We start from the raw sequence: 14319 nt of genomic DNA on the forward strand, positions 1-14319 counted from the left end.
CAATCGATCAATCAATGATACTACATTGTATGGATGTAGATAGACAAAGATAGACATAATGTTTCAGAGTTGTATAGTCTATAAAAGATTGAAAGGTAAAAGGGACATCAATCAATCAATCAATCAATCAATCAATCAATCAATCGGTCAACCAATCGATCAATCAATCATCCTACATTATTAGAATGTAGATAGACATAGATAGACATAATGTTGTATAGTCTATAAAAGATTCAAAGGTAAAAGGGATATATACATTGACAGTTACACTGAATTTAACAGAGATTCAAATTTAAAGTTACTGAGTCACAACTATGAGAATATAGGTCCCCAGCAGCTTGTCTAAATTGATCGCGTGGTATGGCTCGGTGACTTGGTTGAACGTCATTGTATCCCAACTGCGTGGATCGATTCTCATGAATTGCCTGGTCCAGATTGGCGAGAGTGAGTGAGTGACCTGGGTTTAACGCCGCTTTTAACAGTATTCCAGTTGTATCACTGCGTGTCAGCTCAACGTGGGAGGAAAGCCCGAAGTGATGCAGGTCTCAGACTGTTACCACCTCGGTGAAACCCACGAGCACGGGCATGGTGCTGACAAACCTAGAACCATAATCGGGGCGAACAGGGATTCGAACCCACAATCATACTATTAGGTTTCTGGCGTGCCCAAGGGACGCAATTCTTAAACGACTGGGGCCACCCGTGCCCCCGGTCCAAATTGGATTAATTATAGACCGATGTGATATTACTGCGACCCGTGTGAGACCCTGATACCCCGAGCACGGACATGGAACACAACTCAATGTAAAGCATCATAATCATGGCGAATCTGGCAATCGAACCCACAATACTTGAATCCCAGCACAACAAAGGCGTGGAACTATGCACAGGACATTGCGGTGCTTTGATGAGTGGGACACTCTCGAATGGACAGACATACGTCTTCCTATAGACCTCAAGGGATCGAGGTAGTCTAGCGGGTACAGCCGTTGCCGAAATGTTAAAACAGGTTCGATTCTCAACAAGTCAACATTATGTAGACCCATAGTGCCTAATACTAGACGTAAGAGTCGACTGAGAAGGGGATGGGGTGCCCATGCTCTGTCCATGATGACGTGTCATTGAGTTGCTTGAATATTGCTGGCCGAAAAGCGTATTCTTGGTGTAACTCGTTGTGTAATTGCTTGAATATTGCTAGCGACGACGTGAAACTCTCTCAATAAGTCACTCAACCCATGATTTTTTATGTTATTTCACTGCAGAAACCATGACATACATTAGTTGCCATAATAGTACCATGTATCGCATGTTTTGTTCTTTCTGGGGAACAATTGACTTGCGTTTGCATGTGTTCGTGACTGGTGCCAGATTTTATTGTTTAAGGCACAAGTTATCATAACTTAGAACGCCTTTTCATAGATTTTCATGTATGCTTATTTACAATTAATAAATTAAATGACAGAAATGAAAGAAAAGACTTGTGTACCTTAACATTGCTCACTCAAACCCCATTTTAATCAGTATTTGATAGTGATTCATAAACAGATGCTTATGATATAGACGGAATCGTACAAAGGATTCTGCTTTTAGCAGACATTTCTTATGATTATTGAAAGGTTTTTGTCGCTTTTATGTGCATATTCTGATGAACTGTGACCTTTTCTCATACGACATGGTTACTCAGTGTAGTGAAATCATTCCAGTTTGTTAATGCGATGCAATTTAGTCAATAAAGACGCCAATCTGTTGGTGCACATCACCGCACGTCGCAATTGTATGAAAAAAATAACATATCAGGTTTTCAGTGAACGAGTCTTCCAATCAGAAAATAAAAGAAATTATACACATTTGTCTGAGCACTTTCTCCACGTCAGTGCCATTTTTTTATTAATTATGATGTTGGATAAAGTTTCGGAAACTTTATGCTGCACTGAAAGAACGAGAACCACGAGCTGTGGTGCTTAGCTAAAAACACCTACGCTCCCAGACAGAGCGTGCTGGCTCTCATGTCTTCCTGCAAGTTCCTCCACCATCAGTGCCACATCGATAGGCGTATTAACTCTGGATCAACACAATGTGGTACTATTCTCCGTTGATTTGATAGTTCTTCTGATCACATTATCACCAATTCTATCTTAACACGAATAATATCGAAACAATGACATATCACAATGTCCATCACATTCGTCAATTTAGCCACATTGATTGTTTAAACTTGATATGGCTGTGCCATGGAGTCCATTAATGAATAAAATAAAATGCACAGTTCCCCTTGTGGTTATGTAACTCGAGTCATTATTAATAATTTAGCACGCAAAGAATTTTGTGACAAAGCTATTTGTTATGTTTGACAACTGAGATATAACTCAAATAGAACACAATATGTCATTTTTTTTTATTGCAACCAGATTAAAAAAATCTAATTTTCAAGCTCCCGTATGAAGTTTTGCACTCAGTGACATTGGAGGTTAAAGCTACTCGGTAACCTGAGTTAATATTGTTTATTTGTGTTTGAACGCCGCTCCAGCTTCACTATGCCAGCTTCAAGTAAATGACGTCTGTCTGTAAATAACTGGGTCAGGAATAGACAATCGAGTGATTAACATCATGAGCATCGGCAATTGCGATACGTGGCATGCATGCTAGACACGACCTTTACTTTATCGTCAGTGAGGGTTAGCGCCTTGTCAACGGTGTTTCAGTTATAACCCTCTATTGTAGGGTTATGTCCTGATAAAATAGTCCCCAAAGCCAACCCAAAGTAGGTCTACCGGTTTCATAATTAGAATGCATGATGGGTGATGGGTGATGGGGGATGGGGGATGGGAGATGGGTGATGGGTGATACATGATCAGTGAACGGAGGTGTGAGATGGCAAATGGGAGATGGGTGATGCATGGTGGGTGATATCTGATGGGTGAAGCATGATGGGTGATCCCAGATGGCAGATGGGTGATGCATGATTGATGATCCCTGATGGCAGATGTGTGATGGGTGATTGGTGATGCATGATTGGTAATGCATGATCAGTGATGGGAGATGGGAGATGGGTGATGCATGATGGGTAATGCATGATCAGTGATGGGAGATGGGTGATGCATGATGGGTAATGCATGATCAGTGATGGGAGTTGGGAGATGCATGATGGGTGATGGATGAAGAGTGATGAGAGATGGGTGATCATGAGAGGTGATGGTTGATGCTTGATAATTCAATGTGATGTGTGATGTGTTTTCTCGCTCATATGAATAAAGTAACAACCTGGTTATTTGTGCAATAATTTATGTTGGTAGAAACATTGGATTTTTGATACCTCAGTTCGCTCTGCGCCTATGGTGTAGGTATTCGTAACCTTCCTGTTTCACTTGTAAATAAAGTAATATAAGACTCAGAGGCTCAGGACCAGAATTACATGGTGATATACTGATACTGAGACTGAGTGGTGTTGAAATCTTTGTTTTCCAGATGACTTTTCCACGGTGCTGAACCTAGGCACCCATAATATCCAGGTGTCTCCGATCCGGCTCCCGTCTCGGATCGACTCGGATGAGGATGTGGATCTGGTCCGGAACTTGATGGAGCTGAGAGCCTCACAGAAGAAGCGCTTCATCCTGCACTCCACGAAGCGCGACACTGTCATGCATGTGATGAGAGCTGTGAGTAATGCATGTGCACAATGTGTGTGTGTGTGTGTGTGTGTGTGTGTGTGTGTGTGTGTGTGTGTGTGTGTGTGTGTGTGTGTGTGTGTGTGTGTAAATAATTAGCAGTACTGGTTGAGATCAAGTGTTTCGGAAAGTGACTGCTGATTGAGTAAATGTATTGTGTTTTAAGATATTACAGCTATATCACGCCTGGCTTTACACATACAGGGAAATCCAAACCGGTACGCCGACGTGACGAGCGAACACTATACTCACTTGGCTACTCACAACCCCTAAATACAACTTTATAGCGTATCAACCAAAAATGACATTATTAACACTTTATTTGCTGAAGGAGGATTGTTTAGAGGATTAGATTAAAGAAGGGGTCACTATATGGTTTAAACTGATCCCTGTGGGAGGTGCCCGGCCCGCAGACTTCGTTGAATGTCAAACATGGCAGAGTAAACGAGGAAAGCAAAAGTTCCCTTACATGTATTAACACTATTTAATTATTCATATGTCATAAACACGGGGGAGCGACACTACAGGGCTGGGTGGGGTTGTAGTCAATGGAACTAAATCCCACTTGCAGTTTTCTTTGACTTATGATTCACTGATGAGGGAGGTTCTCAGTGGTGCATAAACGTATGTGATGCCATATAGTGTGTGATTTGTCAGACAAATTATTAAAAAATATCCCTTGTGAAATTCGTGAAATTTTGTAACTGAATGTGTCAATACCCGTGAACCATTTTCTATTTATTTTATTGAATATGGTATACATTATATATGACAGGAGGACAGATTGCAGTAAAGTACATTTGCTTTGTCATCATTTATCATGTTTTGTATTCCTGTTCCTGATCAGAATAGGTCCCCAGTACACCGCCTGTGTCTCTCTGTAGGGATTCCTGATCAGATTAGATCCCCAATAAGCCACGCTTGTCTCTCTGTAGAGATTCCAGGTCAGAACAGATCCCCAGTACACCGCGTGTGTCTCTCTGAGGGGATTCCTGATAAGATTAGATCCCCAATATGCCACGCTTGTCTCTCTCTAGAGGTTACAGGTCAGAACAGGTCCCCAGTACACCGTGTGTGCCTCTCTGTGGGGATTCCGGGTCAGAATAGGTCCTTAGTAACCCACCCTTTTCTCCCCTTTGGGAGTCCTGATAAAAAGTTCCGCCAATTCCAAGGCAGGTCTCCCGGTTGCATAATTAGAATACCCCAGTAGCCGATGGTTGTCATGAGAGTCGACTGAAAAGTTGATGGCTTGGTCGCTACCATTGATTCGTCTTGTTCAAATTCGGTATCTTGTTAGTCAAGGGTAATAATCATTTTTTCCGGAAAAAGTATCGGATACAATTATTATTATGACGTCACATTTCACTCCTATTCTCCATTCCAGGCGAAACGACTCCATCTGCTGCACCACACGATACAGTGGCTGGTGGACTACCCGGTAAGAAGGATGCAGGCATTGACTTTGTTCGTATTTAGACGTAAGATGATCTAGGGAAGCATATATCATCTTAGTAGAACATATATTGAAAAGATCGTTTAGTTGCACCAGGGGGCACGGGTGGCGTCGCTTTTCGCACTCAGACCTTGTGATACAGAAACCTGTGATCATGACCTCGAATCCAAGATTCTCCCCGATTATGTTTCTAGGTTTGTCAGCACCATACCCGTGCTCGTGGGTTTCAACAAAGTGCTAAAAGTCAAAGCATACATCACTTTCCTCCCACATCAAACTGACACGCCTAGGTATAACCGAAATATTGTTCAGAGCGGAGTTAAACCAAGCTCACTCACTTACTCTTATGATCCATGTATTCAGCTGAACCCGTTTTGGGCATCATTAAATATATGTCCAATTAACCGTTACTCGAGTGAGTGATTGAATATCGTTTTACGCCGTTTTTTTTAGCAATATTCCAGGAATATCCGGCAGGGGACATCAGAAATGGGCTTCGTGCATAGAACACATTTGGGGAATCGAAGCCGGGATTTCGGCGTGACAAGCGAACACTTTAACAACGAGGCTACCCCACCACCCTCCCTGGTTGAAGTCCGTAGTGTCCAAGTTGATTTGGGACTTACGTCGTTTACATGAGGTTACATCCTTTACATGTGGTTACATCGTTCACATGAAGCTGCAGCGTTCACATGGGGTTACGTCGTTTACATTAGGTTACATCGTTTACATGAGATCACATCGTTTTTTGATTGATGCTCATAATTCGTTTCCTCTTTTCAGGATTTTGAAGACATCGTGAACGAAGACGACGAGTCGTGGCCTGGAAGTATATTCGGACTGCAGCTCTTGAGAGCCGATAAGATTCCAACAAATATTTCACGTAAATAACTCAAAATACGAAACGATTTATTATTTACCTTTTCATTTATTGATACCGCCTCCGTGGTCTAGTGGTAGAGCGTCCGCCCGGAGAGCGGAAGGTCCGGGGTTTGATCCCCGGCCGCGTCATACCAAAAGATGTTAAAAAATGGTACTTGTTCATACCGGCATTAAGGGGCTAAAACAAGGACTGATCGGCTCGGAGTCAGTAAACTGTGTATGAGTGGGGTATTCATGGTATCTCAGTGAGCTAGCACTATAAATCGGCATCAGTCCGAACAAGTACAAGCAGCCACACACACACACACACACACACACACACACACACGCGCATGCACGTCGCTGTATAAGTGCAATAATCTTGGACGCGACGTTAAACCCCATTTCACCTCACCTCACCACCTCATTTATGATTCACTTTGTTTTTGTTAATAAATGTACTTGTTCATTTCAGTGTTTAACTTTTGTATCCGCGTCTTGTCTCGACGGTACATCTTGTTCGCGCCTGAGTTGGTGACTTCTACTGTCCTATAGTACTACAGTCTATATCCCCAATACTGAACATAGTATATGTATTAATGAGGGGCAAAAACAAAGAATAAATGGTGTTAAATGTGATTTTGTCTATTTAACCATAACTCATTCCGGCAACAGTTTGTAAAACGTAATCTGTGGCTGGTAATTTGGTGTAAAAATAAAATGTTTCAATGCAACCACATGACCCCTACCATGGTTGAAGCGTTGCAAATTTTTGCAAAAAAAAAATCAAATTTATTGATTTTCATGGAAAAGATGTCTAAGATACTCATCAACAGTTGTGTATTGTGTGAACTATATTTTAAATAATTGTTAAAAGTTTTGAATCAAATTATTTATTTAAAAATACAACATGTACAAGTATTCTTTGAGTGCTGACTATGCGACTGTATTGATCATTGTTTGGATAAAATATCGCTAACTTAAGATATTTTCAATTGAAAATGAAACATATGATAAAATCAACTGAGAGGTATTGTTTCTTTTGCCCCTCAGTATATATCCAGTGAGGCTGTACATTGATAAGTTGCCCTTTTTGTATTGACTGATTTCATCACTGAAACAAATTTATTGATATTTGGATGAACAAAAGAGTACGATAGTTTGTTTTTCTCAAGTTACTATTTTCAGTACATACTAATAAAACATGTTATTCATCCTCCACTGAAAATAAATTACATTGCGTACGCAATCTCTGATTTCGTGGTATGTTATTGAGCCTCCCTAGTTTAATCATTAATCTGTGTGCACTAAACTGTGATAGTGAGTGAGTATGGTTTTACGCCGCTTTTAGCTATATCAAGCAATAACACGGCGGGGGACACCGGAAAATAGTCTTCACACATTATAACCATGTGGGGAATCGAACCCGGGCTTTCGGCGTGACGAGACAACGCTGTAACCACTAGGCTACCCCCACTGCTGCAAAACTTTGATAATGCATATCTAAACTTTCTCGGGTTGACATCTATTAAATATCAGTAGATGGTAATGGTTTGTATAACTTATTATATAACGGGCGGTAGGGTAGCCTAGTAGTTAAAGCATTCGCTCGTCACACCGAAGGCCCGGGTTCGATTCCCCACATGGGTACAATGTGTGAAGCCCATTTCTGGTGTCCCCCGCCGTGATATTGCTGGAATATTGCTAAAAGCGGCGTAAAACCATACTCACTCACTCCTTGCAGATGTTGCAGACCAGCGCAACATGACGAGGTTGGAGGTGGCGCTGGCTGTCGATGTCGTCGGTCTGCTACGTCACGTCCTGTATACTAGAGCCAGGAACTGCAGTCAGGAACCTGTCCGGAACGACGTCATGGCTGCCGGGGAGTTCAGCGATACACTGGCAAGGGTAAAAAACATATTCTTCTGGATCTACAGGTTAACAGTTTCAGAGTAGTGTGTTCAAGGATGCATATTGTTTTTGTCTTTCAATGTTTGAATTTATATTAACATATATTTCTGTTTTGATATGGGATTGTCTCATTAGAATATATACCAGTATATATACTCACCGCCAAAAGAAACGCGAATACCATAAATGCTGCTTAATATATATAGACTTACTCATATTCTAGAGATATTTGATTGGTTCGATGCACCAATGCACTGGTATGTTGTGTGAGCCGATGCTCATGAACGCATCACATGTGACGTCATAGATCCATGACTCGAGATGCACAATTTGTCACGTGCAGGATTAGCGGGTAAAGTTTGGAAATCACGTGCAGCATATCGTGATAAGAATACAGACATTATGTGGTAACACTTGAATGATTGTTAATTTTGTCATTAATTGGCACACATTGGAAACACCTCTTCTTAACGTACATACTTCTCTATATGTTTCTATGGTTCGCGTTTCTTTTGGCGGCGAGTATATTTTCAGCACCGTTCACAGTCATATGTGTATAGGCATATACTAATTCACTCATATATATACTGCCCACATTGAACCAAGCATACACACATAGCATCTCAGCCATATGTTGACACACAGTTCGACAGATGTGGAATGTGTACTTCGTTGTAAATTGAAGCTGTGTCAGTTCCATGGTAGTGCTGAATAGTATCTTCACACAATGGTGGTGTGGTGGACAGAGCGTCTGCCCGGAGAGTGGAAGGTCGGGGTTCGATCCCTGGCCGCGTCATACCAAAATACTTTAAAAGGCGGTACTTGTTACCCTGCCCGGTGCTCCTCATTGAGGGGATTAATCAAGAACTGGTCAGCTCAGAGTCCGTATAATGGGTGGTGTATGCATGTGAAACTGCGGCATGGTATATCAGTTGAATAAGACCCCTATAAATCCGGACTAGTACAAGCAGCCACACACACACACACACACATACACACACACACGTTCATGCAAGTCTCTCTCTACTACTACTACTACTTCTACTACTACTACTACTAATAATAATAATAGCGCCAATTTCCAGATTGAATCTGCTCAAAGGCGCTTTTGCATGAGTCTGGTGGTCAGACAGAGTATTCAATGAACGTTGTAGGCGGATTGGAACAAACAGGTTTTTACAGTCCTTGATATATTTTGACGTTGACGGTAATGTTGTTCCAAAGCGTGCAAAAAGTGCACCTCAGTCATCGTCTGGACACACAGAGCATCTCTATCAACAGTTGTGTAGTATATGTATATTTACAGGCATCACCCTATCAGGGAGCCCTGGGGCAGTACATGTGGTACATCAACGACCGCAGCAACTACTCCATCGATGTCCTGCACTACGAACAAACTCTCAAGAAGGTAACCATGCCTCCCTGGAGGTGACCAGTACCAGAGGTGACCAGTACTCCCAGGGAGGGGAGGATAGCTCAGTGGTCAACGTTTTTGCTCGTCTTATCAAAGTCTAGGGTTCGATTCGTCAAAGCGGTACAAGGTCTAAAGCCGATTATGGTGCCCCGATGTCATATAGCAGGAATAGCGCACATTCAACCTCTCCAACAGTAACTTGTTAACTTCGGAATCTTATTAACCTTGGGGACTTCAATCATAAAGCACATTCAAACTTTAGTTAATCTGTCTAATCTTATGAATACATTGATACTCTAGTTCCGATTTAAAAAATTTTTGAAAACGATTTGTTATCAACGATAGCCAATAGTTATCTTAATTTAGGATTTTTTGGTATACCTATATGTTTCTGCATATTGCGTGAGCGGCGGGTTTAACCAGCGGAACAGGATATGCTTAGCCTTATCGCGAACACAAGGCCGTAGTTAACTTTTTTTGACAGGTGGGGCAAATAAGATTATTCATTTCTTATTCAAGTTAACTTTCACAAGGAAAAATGTTTTCTATCCAAAATCCAGGGGGGAAGGGGGGTAAGGCAACTGACCCCCCTCTCCCCCCCCCACCCCACCCCACCCCCCACCCCCCCACCCCCGGTGGCAACGGCACTGGAACACCTGGTGTCATCACTGATTTTCAGTGATCCATTCATATATTTTTCATTTTTTTGCCTTAAACGCCAAATGGAATCAGTTTCGGCGGATCATCGGCGGATTATTTTCTGGCGTTGACGTTTTATATCCTAGATGCAGACAGGGGAAATACATTTGATGGTTCAACGTGTATAGATATGGTAACAACTTAAATTTGCTGCTCGGGTAAGTTCATGGGTTGATAGGCCCCACGCATGACGCTCACGCTATCGGTCACTGGTTTAGCAGCATATATTTGTCTTTCAATAGGTTGGCCAGTGTACCTTCATCAATGAGACGTCTACAGTGAATCTCTTTGACAACTTTACCATGACTGAGCCCGGTTCCAAAAGTAAGACTCACGCTCGGGTTGAGAAGCTCCGAGTCGTGGCGCGTTTAGTAAGTATAGCCATGCATGGCGTATCTTGTTAAACCCTCTCTTTAGAGGAGCCAAATGTATCGCATTAATCGGAGACATGCGGATAACCGATAATATTTATACCATACTGGTTTGATATAAACTGAGGAGCAAAGGAACCTATATCTCTAAGTTTATTTTATCATATGTTTAATTGTCAATTGAAACTGTCTTAAGTTAGCAATATTATCTAACCTGTATTGGCGCTTCGTCAACACTCGAATAATATTCCTACACGTTTTTATTTTTTAAATATGATTTTTTTTGCATAATACAAAACTGTTGATGGGTATCTTAGTCATCGTATCTTTAAAAATTCAATAAATTTGCTTTTTTCAAATTTACAACATTTCAAACATGGTAGGAGTCATATGGTTGCCAATTCATTTCTTACCCCAGTCTTCATTGAACCAATTTATTTTTACACAAACTTTCCCAGCCACAGATTACTTTTTATTTTACAAACATTTGCGGGAATAAATGTTGGTCAAATAGTCTTTAATAGTCACTTATTTCAATTTTCAATAACATAAAAAACAAACCCGGGATACTTTCTTTGACCCCTCAGTTTATAAGATAAGGGTTCGAGTTGATGGATTCGCTGTGTTTGCCAGGTGAAAAGTAGGTTTCCTAATGAAATGAAAATCAGATCCTATTCTTGTTCTCTTAGGAGAAATGGGTACAATGTATGAAGCCCATTTCTGGTGTCCCCCGCAGGGATATTGCTAGAATATTGCTAAAAGCGGCGTTAAACCATACTCACTCACTGACTCAGTCACTATGGAGAAAAGAATATTTTTTGGTTAAACGAAGGTCGTAACTTATCCCTGAAAATAATGCTCTGCCTCTGATCTATTAAAGAAAGGTTGAAAACGTATGTATTCAATATGCTTCAATGCATGATAAACACACATTGCACTTTTGCTTCATTGTAGCTCGAACCCTTCGTCATGAAAAATTCATCGGGCGATTTTGAAGGTTTCAACGTGGATCTGTTGTACCTCATTGCTCAGAAAGTGAACTTCACGTATGAGATAATTGAAGTGACGGACACGGTGTCGGACGGGGAGATGATCAACGGCATGGTGCAGGAACTACTTACTGGGGTAAGTACAGTGAACTACGGTTATAACGAACTCAAAGGGACCACTTAATTTAATTCGTTATAACCGTAGTTCGTTATAAGCAAATGTACGGAATATATACAGCAAATAGACAGGACCAAAAACATAGTTCGTTATATTCGTCAGTTCGTTATAAGCGTGTTCGTTATAACCGTAGTTCACTGTACCTTTGTTGCGGAAATTCATGCGTGCACGTAATAATAATAATAATGATAATGGAGTGATGGAGTGGCTCGATCATTTTATTACCGTCTTTGCCATGCTTGTGGTTTTGACACAAAGGTCCATGGTACGACCCAGAATACGCAGAAGGCGTCGTGGAAAATGATAAATACAAAATCCTTTGGAATAGGCCCATACATACGGCCTCAGACCTACCCAGGCCTGTCCCAGGATCACCCAAACCCTCTTTGCTGCATTATTTTGATCTGTAAATAATAATAATAATAATAATAATAATGAAGATGATGATGATAATGATATTAATAATCCATTGACATGACGCTGTACTTCATGCATAAGCATGTTCTTAGCACTTAGACATTATTACCCCGGTCAAGGAATAGTGTGCACTAAATAATCATTCTCCGCTCCCTAAGGAGTATACAACCCAAGCTGCCTGTTAGGCGCAAGAAGGTTAAACAGGATTTCGAACAAAGACACTTGCCCAACAAGACACGTGTTTCAGTGTGGGGCAGGACCGAAGTCCTGGAAACTCTCAGGAGTCGGACGCGGCCACCCATCCAAGGGCCGGGCACAGACGGGCCTACGTTATAATTGGCTAATTACTCCATTATCGACGACCATGCCTACATATTATTGATGCAGCAGACACACATGACATTAATGAACGATCTCAAACCAAAAAACGTGCAACATAATTAAGTTATTGCGAGTAAATCGCTTAAAAATGAACGTCGAACTGTCTGCAAGCGTGGCTGAGCTAGGTTACATGTGAAAGAGTAATCGTAAACGAAATAGGATTTGAAACGTATCAAATACTTCCAACTATCGTGATAAAAATGTGTCTGTTTACATCAATATCTAAGTACATGCCACATTACAATGTCACTGTTCATCGTATTTAAAGCAGACACGTTGGTTAAAGGGAACCTCTTTTCCCCATACTCTCAACGGTCTTACAAATGTTCGGTCCCACTTGGCTCGGGCTGTCAAAATTAACTTAAACCTCACAGATGTATAATCAATTGTGTTTGCATCTATAGACTAGTATTATATCTCCCTATATACCACTTTTCTGTGTCTCAAATCGGAGTATTTAAAGCAAACACCATAGTCAAAGTGAAGCTTTTTCCCTCTACATTCTCAACATGACCTCTATCAGAAGTTTACATCTATAGAATAGTATTGTTTCTACGTATATACCACTTTATAGTGTCTCAAATCGGAGTATTCAAAGCAAACATGATGCTCAAAGTAAAGTCCTTTCCCTCTACATTCATTTTCAACATAGTCACTATCAGAAGTGTTTGGTTTGTGTTCGGTCCGACTTTACCCTGGCTGTCAAAGTCAGTTTAAACCTTACAGGACTCTCCGTGACCGACGTTGCGTAAATTCACCTGATGTGTGCCAGTAGGGACACGCCATCTCTTTCCTCTCCCACTTGAACAACGTTTCCGTCCTCTAAAGTGGAACACGCCTCCTGTTTTAGTGGGTTTCCCGTCTATTTTGCACTTCACGACAAATGGAATCTATTTCGACGGATGATAAAGACTGGTTATTCCCTATCTTTGACATTTTATATTCACATTGAGATGTTAGCTCAGTCCTTGATTTAATGATACGCTATCTGGTTAATATTTAGATCTATGCATAAAGATTCAGAGTGATAAAACCTATCTACAAGACTGTATGACAAGACGCGTGATATTGCTCATAATATAGATCTGCTGTTAGCAGAGATTTCCTATGATTATGGAAAGATTATTATCGCTTTTATTCAACTTTCCAAATGACAGCTTCCCTTAATGTCAAGCAATATTCCAACAGCTCCATTCTTTGATGTCTATTTCTCAGAACTATTGAGGTACAATCGAGCATTCTCTTACTCGGGACTCATAATTTAGAAGTTGTTTGATCTCCTAAAGTTATTTGATGTCATAACTGAAAAGTTGTTTGATCTCTTAACTTAAAAGTTGTTTGATCTCATAACTTAAAAGTTGATTGATCTCTTAACTGAAAAGTTGTTTGATATCATAACTTAAAAGTTGTTTGATCTCATAACTTAAAAGTTGTTTGATCTCATAACTGAAAAGTTGTTTGATCTCTTAACTTAAAAGCTGTTTGATCTCTTAACTTAAAAGTTGTTTGATCTCTTAACTTAAAAGTTGTTTGATCTCTTAACTTAAAAGCTGTTTGATCTCTTAACTTAAAAGTTGTTTGATCTCTTAACTTAAAAGTTGTTTGATCTCCTAACTGAAAAGTTGTTTGATCTCTTAACTTAAAAGCTGTTTGATCTCTTAACTTAAAAGTTGTTTGATCTCTTAACTAAAAAGTTATTTGATCTCTTAACTTAAAAGTAATTTGATCTCTTAACTTAAAGGTTGTTTGATCAAGGTTGCAACATTCAAGGCCTCAGAAAATCTTTCAAAACGATTAATGGCCTTTCCAAATTTGACTCATCAGTGACAACAATGATGTCCGACGCATTTACCTATAACACGTCCCATTTTAATTCTGGAAACCCATTTTATAGCGAAATTGAAATATTCTCGCCAATGGGCGAGAATATTTTCCTTTACTCAAAACTCATGTTTTTGTTTCGCAAATACATTCGGGTGT

General features: G+C 40.5%; 1 protein-coding gene across 3 annotated transcripts in view; it reads left to right on the forward strand.

Annotated features, from left to right (window-relative positions):
* Positions 1-14319, forward strand: part of LOC124148535 (glutamate receptor ionotropic, kainate 2-like) — a 64084-nt gene that overhangs the window by 25185 nt on the left and 24580 nt on the right. For all 3 annotated transcript variants that reach the window (XM_046519662.2, XM_046519663.2, XM_046519666.2), the window contains 7 exons: positions 3466-3656; positions 5050-5103; positions 5902-6001; positions 7724-7887; positions 9197-9298; positions 10246-10374; positions 11329-11499. In XM_046519662.2, coding sequence (XP_046375618.1) covers positions 3466-3656; positions 5050-5103; positions 5902-6001; positions 7724-7887; positions 9197-9298; positions 10246-10374; positions 11329-11499 — 911 coding nt within the window. The remainder of the gene's footprint in view (positions 1-3465; positions 3657-5049; positions 5104-5901; positions 6002-7723; positions 7888-9196; positions 9299-10245; positions 10375-11328; positions 11500-14319) is intronic.

This window comes from Haliotis rufescens, unplaced genomic scaffold, assembly GCF_023055435.1.
Source record: "Haliotis rufescens isolate VD_foot unplaced genomic scaffold, xgHalRufe1.0.p SCAF_6, whole genome shotgun sequence".
Classification (NCBI taxonomy): domain Eukaryota; kingdom Metazoa; phylum Mollusca; class Gastropoda; order Lepetellida; family Haliotidae; genus Haliotis; species Haliotis rufescens.